Below are 15,898 nucleotides of genomic sequence, written 5' to 3'. Positions count from 1 at the left end.
TATCTGATTCAACTCTGGCTGTTGTAGGATACAATTCTGGTGGACACACACACACACACACACACACACACACACACACACACACACACACACCACACACACACACCACACACACACACACACACACACAACACACACACACACACACACACACACACACACACACACACACACACACACACACACACACACAAAAACACGCACACAATTACCCCTTTTCCTCCTATCAGCATCCACCCGACAACATCCATTTACACCCTCCTTTGAGCGGTGTAATTGAGCTCCCCTGGGTGCTGTTGGTGTATAAATATATACTGTATATAATAGTATGGTCCGGCTCCGGCTCCGACACCGAGCCCAAATTGGGGCGGCGGAGAGCAGACAAGCTTACAAACAACGACGCAGCTATTTCAAGACCAAGGATTTCCCTCGAGTCCAGGCCAAATTACCCCCCCCCCCCCCCCCCCCCCCAACCCTGGTCACAAAGATATAATCTCCACCTTTCATTTTCCCCAGTGAAACCTCTAAAGCAGGGGTCACCAACCTTTTTTAGGGTGAGGGCTACTTTTAAAAAATAAAACAAGTCGGGGGCTACTTTTACTCCTCTTTTTCTTCTTTTTTTTTGCAGTGTATATATTTAGCACATTTTAACATTATGATATGCTGACCTTTAACCTTTGTGTGCTGTTTGGGTCTGTGGGACCCGTTTGCAGTGTTTACTAAAAGAACATGTATGCAATCTAATTATTTTAACCTGCTTTATTTGGGGGTGGACCTCACCTCCTCTAGGGGAGTCCTCACCTCCTCTAGGGGGGTCCTCACCTCCTCCCCGTGAAGATTATTTTTAAATGTTGAAGTGAAATGCATCAATCTGGAGCACTTTGAGCACAACATGAATTGATGGATACAGCTCTCAACACTCAGATGAAAGAGAGCTGTATACTTTTCAATGATCCAAACATCTTTAGAATATGATCACAACCAATAACAAATCATTTAAACTTGTTTATTCTTATCTTATGTTACCTAGTTAGCATTCTTTCTTTTTATGTATGCTTATTTTACTCCCCTTTCAAACTGTTTTTTGTTTTTTTTACTGTCCTATAGTACACATTGGAATGATTTCTTACTTTAATATTAAATAGATAAAGGTATGCTCTCCCTAGCTCTCTCTCTCTCTCCCTCCCTCCCTCCCTCCCCCCCAGCTCTCTCCCTCCCTATCTCTCTCTCTCTCTCTCTCTCTCTCTCTCTCTCTCTCTCTCTCTCTCTCTCTCTCTCTCTCTGTCTCGCTCGCTCACAGAGGCTGTGTGCTCCTCCGTGGCGATCAACGGCTTGCGTTAAAAAAATAAAATAAACATATTTTTAAAGTGGGGGGACACAAACGGGATTTCGAAAAGAGCGGGGGACATTTCCCCCCTGTCCCAGGTGGAAATTACGCCATGCGTGTGTGCGTCAAGTGCAATAAATATATATGCAAGTTGCAGCACACAGAGTAAAGCTCTGCCCCCCATGTGTTGCATAGGCTGCATGATAGGCTGTTCAATGGGGCTGATGTGTTGTGTAGATTCTGCCAGAAGGAAAATCAGCGGGGAGGTGCCACATTGAATTTCGTCCAGACTGCAACGCTGGTCCCGCAAATCAAGCAAGAACGTGATTGGTAGATATTCATTGTGGGGGTGGGGGGAGGAGGGGTCTTAGATAGATATAGAGTTGTAGTAAGTAGATAGAGTTCGCTATGATTTAGGTTTCGTTTATGCATAGGGTAGATTCTTATAATTACATTTCCTTTTTTGTTTTGTGTATTTTATACATTTTGGATTTGCTTGGCGAGCTATTTTTAGAACATGCCCCGCGGGCGACTCACGTTGCCCCTGCGGGCGACCAAGTGCCCGCGGGCACCGTGTTGGCTACCCCTGCTCTAAAGTGTACTTGTAGTTAGCAATATTTGTTAAACTTTCCCTAAAGCATCATTATTAGCACCAAGATACCAACAAATGCATTTCAGTATTTTAAGAGGTTATGGCGTGCCTTTGCAAAAACTATTAGAGACAAATGGTTTAAAACATAACAAGAAGCCTATTGCCATTTGTTTGCCAGAGAGATTATTATCGGAATAATCAAAAATCCAAATGGAGAAATCCCATTGGCTTTAACCCTTATAATGCTAAATCACGTCATCACTGCACCACTCTTTTAGGATGCAAAGATTACAGTGTACATATACTGAAGTTTATAAAAGGCATTGTACACAAATACAAGTGTTACAACAGGCAGAAGACACCACTCAACCCCACCAACAACACCACCAACAACAACAACAACAACAACTTGAACATTTGCCCATTGGAAAACCATTGAATCCCTTCTGGACATCGTTGAACAGCGTAAAATTAGAGGACACGAGGACGAGACTTACAACCATCTGTTGTTCAAAAACCTCATTTCCCAGAGTGCACTGGCCTCCTCTTAATAGCGTGAGTCATGCAAAAACAGTTGATTCCCCCCCCCCCCCCCCCCCCCCCCCACACACACACACACACACACACACACACACACACACACACACACACACACACACACACACACACACACACACACACACACACACACACACACACACACACACACACACTTCCCTCTCTCTCTCTATTAGCTCTGTTCTTCTAGTCTGGCTGGATTTTGTCCACCGTCTCCTTCGCTTTATCTCCAAAATCCAGTCAGATAAAACAGAAAGGGAGCGTTCTTACCCCGAAGCCAGAAGAAGATAGTGAGGAGGTGAGCTTTCAACCTGAGTATTTTAAAGAACAGCACGCACACACGCACGCACGTACAGTACGCACGCACACACACACACACACTACAGTGTTCTTTGTTGTCACTCACTGCCCGTTATTTTCAGCAGCGAGGGCTTCATGCAGGAAGCTTGAGAGTTTAGAGGACGTTTACAGGAAGTGACACGTTCTCTGGCAGCCATGTTGGAGGTCCTCTGCTTTTATTAGCAACATCAGGGATTAAACAGTGGCTTCATGTATGTGCTAAGGTTGCAGTTTCCTTTTAGGTTTTGCTGCAGCATGTTCAGTCAAATTTGAAAACATCATGCTTTTCCTTTTTAGCCTTATGGAACTGGTTCAATGGACGTTTTGACATTTTAAAGGGGGCCCTTTTAAGTTCATTTGCGGGTTCATATCAGTATGTAGTGTCTCTACTTTAAAGAGTCCTCTCCTGCTGATGTTCAGGTGTATATCAGTATGTAGTGTCTCTACTTTAAAGAGTCCTCTCCTGCTGATGTTCAGGTGTATATCAGTATGTAGTGTCTCTACTTTAAAGAGTCCTCTCCTGCTGATGTTCAGGTGTATATCAGTATGTAGTGTCTCTACTTTAAAGAGTCCTCTCCTGCTGATGTTCAGGTGTATATCAGTATGTAGTGTCTCTACTTTAAAGAGCCCTCTCCTGCTGATGTTCAGGTGTATATCAGTATGTAGTGTCTCTACTTTAAAGAGTCCTCTCCTGCTGATGTTCAGGTGTATATCAGTATGTAGTGTCTCTACTTTAAAGAGTCCTCTCCTGCTGAAGTTCAGGTGTATATCAGTATGTAGTGTCTCTACTTTAAAGAGTCCTCTCCTGCTGATGTTCAGGTGTATATCAGTATGTAGTGTCTCTACTTTAAAGAGTCCTCTCCTGCTGAAGTTCAGGTGTATATCAGTATGTAGTGTCTCTACTTTAAAGAGTCCTCTCCTGCTGATATTCAGGTGTATATCAGTATGTAGTGTCTCTACTTTAAAGAGTCCTCTCCTGCTGATGTTCAGGTGTATATCAGTATGTAGTGTCTCTACTTTAAAGAGTCCTCTCCTGCTGATGTTCAGGTGTATATCAGTATGTAGTGTCTCTACTTTAAAGAGTCCTCTCCTGCTGATGTTCAGGTGTATATCAGTATGTAGTGTCTCTACTTTAAAGAGTCCTCTCCTGCTGATGTTCAGGTGTATACATTTGCAGCTAGTGTAAGTTTATAATCTAGCATCTGCATCAGGGAGTTTATTCATTGATCTTGCCACTTTCTTTATTGGCCGAAATGAATGCACAAAAGCAAGACTCAAAAGCACTTTTCTCGTGAGTTTTCACGCATCTGATTCCTAAAAGAAGAAACCTCCAAGCTGCAGCTTACTGAGAGATCAGTCACATATCTGCAAAGCCTCGGTGGGTAAGATCGGGTGAGGAGAAAGGGTGAAGGAAGGAGGTCAGAGGGGAGAAGGGAAGGATGCATGAGGGAGGGAAGGAAAGGAGCTGCAGTGCTTTACATACCCCTGAGTCTACAGGCAGAATAAGGCTCAGCTGGGCATGCAAGTCCTCCCGCTTGGTCACTTCCTAAAGTGGAAGTGATGGATGCAGCCGGAGAGGAGAGGGAGGCGCACACAGGAAGAGAGGAAGAGGAGGAAGAGGAGGAAGAGGAGAGAGAGGAGGAACCCACAGCGAGGAAGAGGAGGAGAGAGTTAGAGGAGAGTCAGTTTCTTCATCATGCAAGTCAAAGCAGACCGTCCTGCAGAAACCAGCTGATCAGGAGGGGTTCTCATTGGATAAAAGCATGGGAAGCAGAGCTGGGATGCAGTATGTATTCAACTGTATAGCATTTCATTGTTGTTCTTGTTTATCTGGTTCTATTTGACATGTAGAGAGAATCCTGCATTCACTTGGTCACCTGCAACATTTAGCTTATTTCACATATAGTTAACTTCTCATTTCATTTTTGTTCTTGTTTATCCTGTTCTAGACTCCTACTCTTCTAGACTCCTACTCTTCTAGACTCCTGCTCTTCTAGACTCCTGCTCTTCTAGACTCCTCCTCTTCTAGACTCCTCCTCTTCTAGACTCCTGCTCTTCGAGACTCCTGCTCTTCTAGACTCCTGCTCTTCTAGACTCCTGCTCTTCTAGACTCCTCCTCTTCTAGACTCCTCCTCTTCTAGACTCCTGCTCTTCGAGACTCCTGCTCTTCTAGACTCCTGCTCTTCGAGACTCCTACTCTTCTAGACTCCTGCTCTTCTAGACTCCTGCTCTTCTAGACTCCTGTTCTTCGAGACTCCTGCTCTTCTAGACTCTTCTAGACTCCTGCTCTTCTAGACTCCTGCTCTTCTAGACTCCTGCTCTTCTAGACTCCTGCTCTTCTAGACTCCTGCACTTCTAGACTCCTGCTCTTCTAGACTCCTGCCCTTCTAGACTCCTGCTCTTCTAGACTCCTACTCTTCTAGACTCCTGCTCTTCTAGACTCCTCCTCTTCTAGACTCCTGCTCTTCTAGACTCCTGCTCTTCTAGACTCCTGCTCTTCTAGACTCCTGCTCTTCTAGACTCCTGCTCTTCTAGACTCCTGCCCTTCTAGACTCCTGCTCTTCTAGACTCCTACTCTTCTAGACTCCTCCTCTTCTAGACTCCTGCTCTTCTAGACTCCTGCTCTTCTAGACTCCTGCTCTTCTAGACTCTTGCTCTTCTAGACTCCTACTCTTCTAGACTCCTACTCTTCTAGACTCCTCCTCTTCTAGACTCCTCCTCTTCTAGACTCCTCCTCTTCTAGACTCATACTCTTCTAGACTCCTCCTCTTCTAGACTCCTGCTCTTCTAGACTCCTCCTCTTCTAGACTCCTCCTCTTCTAGACTCCTCCTCTTCTAGACTCATACTCTTCTAGACTCCTCCTCTTCTAGACTCCTGCCCTTCTAGACTCCTGCTCTTCTAGACTCCTGCTCTTCTAGACTCCTGCTCTTCTAGACTCCTCCTCTTCTAGACTCCTCCTCTTCTAGACTCCTGCTCTTCTAGACTCCTGCTCTTCTAGACTCCTCCTCTTCTAGACTCCTGCTCTTCTAGACTCCTACTCTTCTAGACTCCTGCTCTTCTAGACTCCTGCTCTTCTAGACTCCTGCTCTTCTAGACTCCTCCTCTTCTAGACTCCTGCTCTTCTAGACTCCTGCTCTTCTAGACTCCTCCTCTTCTAGACTCCTACTCTTCTAGACTCCTACTCTTCTAGACTCCTACTCTTCTAGACTCCTGCTCTTCTAGACTCCTGCTCTTCTAGACTCCTCCTCTTCTAGACTCCTGCTCTTCTAGACTCCTACTCTTCTAGACTCCTACTCTTCTAGACTCCTACTCTTCTACACTCTTGCTCTTCTAGACTCCTCCTCTTCTAGACTCCTACATGTACTTGGTCTATTACAACATATTCTCTGCAACATTTTGCTTATTTGATATGACATATGGTTGACTTTATCTGCATTACTTGCACACTGGTCTTGCAGGATAATCTTACACTATTTTATTAATACTCTGTTTCTTCTTTCACTGGGTTTTGTTGCATGTCTTATTTGTATGCTGCATTGTTGGAGGAGACTTAAGGTTTCCATTGCCATAACTACACTGAAGCTAATGTGCATATGACAATAAAGCTTTTGCATCTTTGAATTTAATCTAATAAAGTACATATACTCAAGTACTGCACTTGTAGGTACTTCATACTTCTACTTCACTACATTTTGAATCTCCAATATTGTGCTTTACCTAGCTTTCCTGTACAAAGTTACGGTGGCCGACGGGTGCACATGCGGCCCAAAACACTTCCATTAGGAGACTGTTGTTGTTGTTGTTGGAAACTAACCTAAAATGTACGTTTTATTGGCTTATTTTAACAATGTAATATAAACATTGAAATGTAATTATTGGTCAGGATAATTTAAAGTAGCTCCACCTTTACCAGCTGTGATAAATACGTGAATGCACCAATAATTATAGTCCAGTAATGTAATATATAATAACTCAGAAATGTGCCATTATGCACAATAAGTACTTTGTGTACTTTAAAGGGGACCTATCATGCAAAATGCACTTTTGTACGTCTTTTATACATGAATATGTGTCCCCGGTGTTCCAGGGAACTCACCAAGTGTCAGAAAACACAACCCTCTCTATTTTCCTCCATACCCAAATCTCTAAAAAAGGGGCTGCAACGGATCTGATAAAAACTGATCCAGATTTGAACACTGTCCTGACGTCAGGACGGTGGCGCTACGGCTATTGGGCCAACTCCACCAATCAGGAGGAGACAGCCACGGCCATTGCCGTTCGAAAGCGCTGGAGACGCTGTAGTACAAATGCCAGGCCAGTAGATGGTGCTGTTCTCACTGAATCAGCCCTTGCCAAAACAGATCTAAAAAATGTCAAATTGAGCAAAATGAGGCATGGCTAAAATGCATGATCTGTTTGGTATTTTTTTTTTTTTAAAGTATAAATATGCCTTATATAGGTATGGTCCTACACTATATTATTATAATATAGCATGATAGGTCCACTTTAAGTAAGATTATAAGTGCATGAATGTTACTTGTTACAGGGTATTTTTGCAGTAAAGTACAAGTTGTATATCCCTTGCGCCAATATCTTGCACTATTTCTATATATTTGTACGCCATAAGTACATTGTTGGAGGAGCCTGGGACTTATACTACGCTGCTGCTTTCGTGCATGTGACAATGAAACCTTTGAATATAAAGAAATCGGATGAACAGTGAAGACAGCAGAGAGGAGACGAGCACAGCCATGTTGTACCCTCCATTGGTCCACTGATGGATGAACATTCGGTCAGAAAGCAGGGATGGAAATGATCTCGACACAAACGTTAAAGCATTCCTGCGCTGGGTGTAAGTCGTGCATGTTGTTGTGTGAGATGTATGGTTATTGTCAAAGTGAAAGGTGTAGTAAAAAAGAAAAATGGCTTTTGTTGTCTCTCTGCTGTTAATAGTTCTCCATAAAGAAACCAGATGGGTGTTGCACTCTCTGCAGCGGATATTAGATTCTGTTACAGAGAGGAAGACAGGGAGGATGGAGGTCAATCAAGACCAAATAAAAGCAGAACAAAGAATGACACAACACCGCCATCACATGGTTTCCCCCTCTGCCTTTGTGTCAAAAGCAATATGGACTTCAGAAGAGAAACAATAGTGGCACTGTGTGTGAGTGTGTGTGTGTGTGTCTGTGTGTGTGTGTGTGTATGTGTGTGTGTGTGTGTGTGTGTGTGTGTGTGTGTGTGTGTGTGTGTGTCTCCTGACTAGCATCACCTCATTGAAGCGCCCGTTACCAAGCAACTCTGACGCAGGGAAAGTTTGGCCGACTAAAAATAAACTTAGGGATGTTAACTTGAGAAAGGGAGAGAGGGGGGGGATCAAGCCGACAGCTCTGTGATGAAACAGGAGAACAAAGCAGAGTCTACAGACCTTAAAGGGATGCTACGTGTGTGTGTGTGTGTGTGTGTGTGTGTGTGTGTGTGTGTGTGTGTGTGTGTGTGTGTGCTAAAAATATAGCTAGTTGAGCTTCTTAGTATTATTATGTCTTTTTAAAACCTTCTGAATCTTTTGCAAACACTAAACCTGCAAAAATAAGACAAAAAATATACAAAGATACAAAAAATGCTAACGCTAAGAAGCTACGTTAACGAACCAGCTTATTTCATCTTTCTTCTTGTTATCTTGTTCTTTTCCTCATCAATCTACGTCATTGTGTAATTTTCAAAGCACCCTCAACAGGTGACATTCAACAACTAACCGCACTGCAAAGCAAATAGCGCTTCGGTGTTCCTATATACTATTAGCACATATTTGAATGAGGTAATATAGCATTTAGCGCAACATTGGCCCCTTCCTATGCAAATTAGCCAAGATCAGTGCTAATTGCACGTCAGTTGGGACCATCAATTGAAGCCAGAAAGGGAGAAAAGCTATACATTCTTAGCAAAACCTAACTTTAATGTCAGTAAGACGCCATAAATACATTAATTGCAGTCTTACGCTGCATGTAAAGCCTCCATTTAAAGCAGCTTTGGTCATTGTCTCCCTCCTCCTATGAGAGTGCATTCCCTTATAGTCATGCACTTGATATTTTTAACAGCAGATAAACGCAAGAGGAGGAGAAGCCCATTGAAATTAATCCATATTTGATGAGGCTGTCAACCTCTCTTGGTCTTTTCTCCCTGCTCTCGACAAGAGGGCCAAAGAGCGCCGGAGATCAAAGCAAAGGTGCTGTCACCCCTTACAGAAGGAAATAAATGAGACAAGTAGACAGCTGGAGATTTACTCTCTCCATTTCTTCCTTTCTTTATATCCGTCTTAAATAAAGCCCTGTGTGCTCCGAATGGGCTCAATAAGTTTCAACTTCTTTGCTTCCCCATAAAACGCTCAGGGACTCTGTTTTCCCAGCTGCTGTCTCTTAACAATATCAGTTTCCTGCATTATCCTGTCTTAGAGAAGAAGCACAAACACAATGTGGATACGGAGGACACATCACTTTTGTTTTATGACATAAAAACAGTTGTACAAAGCAGGGGAAAGATCAGGGGGGAGAATTACAAGAAGAGAAGGTGAAGGCGATACAGAGGATGTGGACAAAGCACAGATTATGTGTGGTTGTTGGTTTGAACAAGTGGGTAAATAGAGATTGTTTGTGCCTGCTGCAGCTGAAATTAAGACAATACAATATACAGATGATTGTAAAACTAAAATGGTGAATTTGCAGGCCAGAAATCCAAAAGAACGAGAAGAGAAATGCGAAAAAGTCAGATAGCTAACCTAGCTTCTTAGCATTAGCCAATTGATTCTTTTTGTTTATGTATTTTGAAACCGGTTGAGTCGTTACCAGCTTCTGCTTAGACTATGTCTTAGAATGAGTTTGAAAAATATCAGATCAACAGTCTGCTATTTCTGCAGAGCGGAAATCCAAGAGAACAAGAAGTAAGGTGCGAAAAAAGACAGCTAGCTAACCTAGCAAGTGGACCTAGCTTCTCAGCATTAGCATTATTCGCCACCTGTTGTTTATTTTTGTTTATGTTGTTTGAAACGTATTGAGTCATTAGCAGTTTCTGCAAAGTGAGATGTGAATTCACAAAAGTATTGCACAGCTTTTGCAACCTGTAGACCTGCACAAATAAGACAGAAAATAAAACAGGTACAAAAAAAAAGAGACCAAGAAGAGAAATGGGAAAAAGACAGATAGCTAACCTAGCTTCTTAGCATTAGCCAATTGATTATTTTTGTTTATGTATTTTGAAACCGGTTGAGTCGTTACAAGCTTTTGCTCAGGGTATGTCTTAGAATGAGTTTGAAAAACAACAGATCAATAGTCTGCAAATTCTGCAGACCAGAAATCCAAAATAACAAGAACTACGTTGTGAAAAAGCCGGCTAGCTAACCTAGCAAGTTCACCTAGCTTCTCAGCATTAGCATTATTCGCCACCTGAAACATATTGAGTCATTAGCAGCTTCTGCAAAGTGAGATGTAAATTCACAAAGGATTGCACAGCTTTTGCAACCTGTACACCTGCACAAACAAGACACAAAATGAACCATTCACAAAAAAAAGAACAAGAAGAGAAATGGGAAAAAGACAGATAGCTAACCTAGCTTCTTAGCATTAGCATTAATCGCCACCTGTTGTTTCTTTTTGTTTATGTCTTTTGAATCTTAATGAGTCATTAGCAGTGTTTCCAAAGTGAGATGTGAGATCACAAAAGGATTGCACAGCTTTCACAGATTTTGCAACCTTTAGCCTACACCTGCGCAAATAAGCAGTACGGTCTCACGGCATTTTGTGTTATAGTCACGAAATTACATTACATTACATTTCATTTAGCAATTAATCTATTGATTCGTGTTCACCATCACGATTTCCCCATTTTCGTCGTGTCACACAGAACGATTTTAAAAGCAATGTAAATAATAACAAATTAGAAGGAAAAAGACATTTAAAAAAATACAGATGTCAGTATTCTGAGGCTCTGAGCCATTTATTTTCCTCGCGGATGGCAAATACTGTAAACTCCGACATTATACAATTTAAAATAAAAGGGATAGGGTTAGGCTTAGGGTAAGATATTGAGTAAGAACATGTTTTTATGAACCACACAGCTTCCGGTCTTCCAAGACCCGACCGGACAAAAAGACGTGGTGCAGGCACGAAACATACTACCAATAGAAATACATTGCTTTTAAAATCGTTCTGTGTGACACGAAAAAAATGCGAAAATCGTGTTGGTGAACACGAATCAATAGATTACATTAATTTCGTGACTATAACACGAAATGCCGTGAGAATGGGTTGAAATAAGACAAAAACTAAACCAGGTACAAAAAAAAAGAGAACAAGAATAAGATGAGAGTGGAGCAGACATAGTTTCCTCATGATGCGGCCTGACTTCATTGGGAAAAAGCAGATAAATAATGAGGACGACTGCTGAGATAGTGGGAACGAGTGGGAGGAGAAGAGGCTGACAGCGAGGTGAAGATGAAGAGAGGAAAAAAGTGAGCTCTCATGTCCTCAAATAACCCGCCGCAGAGAGTGCAAGGAGCGCTAAGCTACAGGTTAATGCACACACACTGTATGACATCGTTAAGTATGCATGGGCGTGAAAATACATCCATTAGTGTTATGTGAGCTCGCACAGAAAATATAGCACGTCTTTGAGTCATTTAGTCACCAGTTTCAGTCTCTTTCTAAACAAAAACTAGCAGCACTTGTTTCAATATCTCAACTTAGACTTTCACCTTTTAGAGAAATAATTAGTTTTAAGAACTAGAAACAATGTCAACAAGTTGATCTGCATTAAAACAAAAAAATTACAAATATAGATTTAATTCTTGTTTTTTAATGTTATGACTGATTTGTATTCAGAATATCCCTGAAGACGAAGCTTTTTCCCGCGTTATTTCAGCTCTATTTAGTTTAGTTAGTGGTTGAGCAGCCACATTTTACCTCCGTCTGGAAACCCTCCACCAGGATGGCCACCAGCAGGTTGAAGAGGACGTAGTTCCCGAAGGTCATGAGGGCGATGAAGTAGAGCGCGGCTACAGGAGTGGTGGAGTACATGCCGTTATATAACACCTTGTTCCAGTCCTCCTGGGTGAGGATCTGAAAGAGAGGGGGGGGGGGAAAGGATTAAAGCACAACATTGTTTAGCATTTGTTTACTCGTGTTTGTTTGATAGTTGCCTGTTAGCTTAGCCTCGTCCCAATTATATTCTGTTCATGCGTGTTGTTTACGTTGCTAATGATGGTTCCTTTTCAATATCTTGGTTTGTTTTAAAGTCCTTCATCTCAAACAAAAGCAACATCAAATGTCGACTTACTTGGAGCCAGATACAGGGATTTGAGCAGCTGAAGTGACAGCTGTCGCTAACAGATTTGTATCAGTTGTAGCTAGCAAGCTAAGCTAGCATGGACTCTACAATGTGGTTGTATTATTACCTAAAATTCTATGATATTGCAGGTTGATGAATTTTAATTCCTGGCAAGTATCTATCATGTATTTATCTGCTAAAAAACATGAATACACTCTAAGCACCACATGCTTTTTCATCTTAAAGAACACAAGAAGAAGACAAGTAATAGTTGTGTGACTAAAGAGCACAACAACAGCATCAACTTATTGTTTGTAAGCATGAACATTACATGACATGTCACTTGATAGTCGCTTTTATCCAAAGCGACTTACATACTCAATACTGTGGGCAATCCCCACAGGAGCAATTTGGGGTGAAGTGTCTCAGGGACACAACGACATGCTGACTGCAGTAGGGTTTGAACCTGTGACCCCCTGATCCGAACACCAACGCTCTATCCACTGCGCCACACGCCACACGCGACCTTGAGAGCCTTGAAAGCCGCCTATATAAAAGAAATGCATTATTATTATATATATACCGTATATACAGTGTACGGTATATATACTGTTTGTTAATATACTAATACGTTGGTTTATAATGGGGTATTCTAACGTATTGTGTACTGATCCGAACACCAACGCACTACCCACTGCACCACACGCTTCCCCATGAAGTTAGCATTACGCACGTTTCTGTGACAAAAAAAGGTCGGAATGTGTGTGATAACAACTCATCGCATTTCAGTCATCTAACCTGAAAACCATGGACTTCAAAAGGAGGAAAGCAGCTCAAATGCTAACCCATTTCAGTGTTTTAGGACTCATTCCTGCTGCTCTCTACACACACTGCAGATCAGTGAAGCTTCATGAAAGCCTCCATGTGCGACATCATGACATCAGACATGTCAGTAAAATATTCCTCGCAGAGAGACACGCTGACACTTCACATCATCCCCGATCAGATGTTCCTCTGAATTATAGATGGGAGCTATATTAAGAGTGATAAATACTGTGCAGATAATGGATCAGAACAGATCACTAATCTAATGTGACACGACGCACGAGGCAGACCTACTTAACCTATGTTAGAGACGTGGACAGGGAGAGAAATGAGGGAACTAGAAGAAGGGCGGGGACGACGGAGTGAAAGGGAATATTTGATTTGATATATTTTATTTATTCACGAGGAAAATTGTCTTTTTTTCAGACTCTGAATGGGGACACGTTGAGTTAGCAGCAGTGGAGCAGGAAGACGTTGAGATGTTGCTCAAGGGCACTTCATAATTTTGATTAATAAAAAAAAAAAAACAGGGACTTCAAGCTTCCAGATGCTACGTACATGAGCGAGCCTTCAGGATTCAATTACATTACATTAGATGTAGTTTAGAGACCCCAAAACGGAACATTGTTTTTTTGCCGCAGCGTGTGCTCATGAATATAATATAATAAATACAATATATTAAAATATGATTACATTATATTAGGTTAAACAGTAACTATGTACAAATCAACAGTTAAAAAATGTAATAAATACATCATATATTGAGTATCTAAATGCTTACATACAAACAATATAATGTAAAGTTCTTTGTGACGTTGTTTTGAAAAGTGTTGTATAAATAGAGTTATTATTATTATTATTATTATTATTATATTCAGTACACAAACAAATACAAACCATTTACAAACAATACATTAGAATACCCCATTATAAACCAACGTATTAGTATATTAACAAACAGTATATATACCGTACCCTGTATATACGGTATATATATAATAATAATGCATTTCTTTTATATAGGCGCCTTTCAAGGCTCTCAAGGTCGCGTGTAGCGTGTGGCGTGTGGCGCAGTGGATAGAGCGTTGGTGTTGGGATCAGGGGGTCACAGGTTCAAACCCCACTGCAGTCAGCATGTCGTTGTGTCCCTGAGACACTTCACCCCAAATTGCTCCTGTGGGGATTGCCCACAGTATTGAGTATGTAAGTCACTTTGGATAAAAGCGTCTAACAAGTGATGTGTGATGTAATTTAATATGCGAGTGTGAAGAGATGTGTTTTGAGACGTGATTTGAAAATGGGGAGAGAGTCAGTGTTGTGGATGTCAGGTGGGAGAGAGTTCCAGAGGCGGGGTGCAGAGCGGCTGAAGGCTCTGGACCCCATGGTGGTTAAACGGAAGGGGGGTGCAGCTTTACACACCATGTAAAGCGGCCTTGGGTCCCTTGAAAGGCGCTATAAAAATGTGAACTATTATTATTATTATTATTATTCAATGTGTTGGAGTGCTAGCCAATAGAAGCGGGAGTGGTACGTAGTGATGTCACCATATTCAGGAAGTAAACAAAGGAGTCCAATGGAGGCGTTTAAGGCAGGGTGAGTCTGCCCGACTATCACTGCGCAGCGCGAGTTGATCCTCCATATTGGACCGCTACGTACGGCAACCCAAGTGGGACATTTGACACAGTGGCGTTTCGCAAAGAAGAAAAACAACCCGACCGCTTTAATCTGAACGAGAGATGAGTTGTTGTTTTTACAACGTAATCCCAGATTATTTAAGAACTCCTTTTGGTGGGTAAAGTACATTCTTAGAATAAGTGAGACATGGATTTAACTTCTGATTGACAGCCTTCACGCTGGAACAATAAGAAACTGTAAATGTGTGCAATCATTTATGGCATTCATAATTAATATCTAATTCTTAACTGTGAATTGTTTTCATTTATTTAACATTAAAAATGTATAAGTCTGGACGGACAAACTTTTTCTGTTGAGATTTCTGGAAAAGGGAAATAACTTTTCATAAAAAAAGTTTGATTCAAGAACAAAACTCAGATCAGTACGGACGTCAAATGTCCTATTTCGGTTGCCGTACGTAGCTATCCAAAATGGCAGATGCAAATCGGGTAGTCACACAGGGGGTGGGGACACGTTAACCCCCCTTGCAGGTGAATCGTGTTCATTCTCACCTGGAAGACGGTGACGATGGCCCAGAGCAGCGAGTCGAAGTTCTTCCGGTCCGGCATCGTGTCTTTATTCGCCAGATCCTCGGATCCAAACTTACATCCGAACAGATGCATCCCCAGGATACTGAGAGAGAGAGAGAGAGAGAGAGAGAGAGAGAGAGAGAGAGAGAGAGAGAGAGAGAGAGAGAGAGAGAGAGAGAGAGAGAGAGAGAGAGAGAGAGAGAGAGAGAAACAGGAAGCAGGAGTGTTTACTTCCAACCCATCAGAAACAATACAAATAAAAACGGAAATAAGGAACTTGTTGTGACTCCAGCGCACTGATCACACCTAGGCAGAAACACTGAGCTAACGTGATGCTAATTACTGCCCAGGGGACTGAAAGCATGCACTAATAAAACACCATACTGTATATTCTCTCAGGTAATGAACAGTTGTTGGTTAATAAACAGGTGAGGTGACCCATAATGCATTTAGGCGGTAATGTTGCAAAAAAAAAAAATAATAATAACACATTTTATTTATATACTGTAGCACCCTTTAAAAACAACGTCAATGCTATGAGGAAGGAGAAAATACAATACATTCAAAAGTTATCAAAGGAACATATTGAGTAAAATATGGTAATATAAAAAAAGTTAAAAGCATAAAAGGTTAGAATAACAATAAATAAATAAATAAAGTGGAAATGAAGTGATCCTGCCAAGTTCAGCACCATGGAGAGCGACACACACGTCAATGACACTCATTCAAATATCACT

The 15,898-nt window shown here is 41.7% G+C and overlaps 1 protein-coding gene across 1 annotated transcript in view; it reads right to left on the bottom strand.

Annotated features, from left to right (window-relative positions):
* The window catches only part of cacna1g (calcium channel, voltage-dependent, T type, alpha 1G subunit), a 192,505-nt gene that overhangs the window by 95,184 nt on the left and 81,423 nt on the right, over positions 1-15,898 (bottom strand). The window contains exons 11-12 of the mRNA XM_034132787.1: positions 15,144-15,264; positions 11,769-11,924 (exon numbers count right to left, since the gene is read on the bottom strand). Of these exons, the coding sequence (XP_033988678.1) occupies positions 11,769-11,924; positions 15,144-15,264 (277 nt within the window). The remainder of the gene's footprint in view (positions 1-11,768; positions 11,925-15,143; positions 15,265-15,898) is intronic.

Source organism: Trematomus bernacchii, unplaced genomic scaffold, assembly GCF_902827165.1.
Source record: "Trematomus bernacchii unplaced genomic scaffold, fTreBer1.1, whole genome shotgun sequence".
Taxonomy (NCBI): Eukaryota; Metazoa; Chordata; class Actinopteri; order Perciformes; family Nototheniidae; genus Trematomus; species Trematomus bernacchii.
The sequence above is the reverse complement of the archived record's forward strand: the minus strand, read 5'-3'. Positions and strand labels throughout refer to the sequence as shown.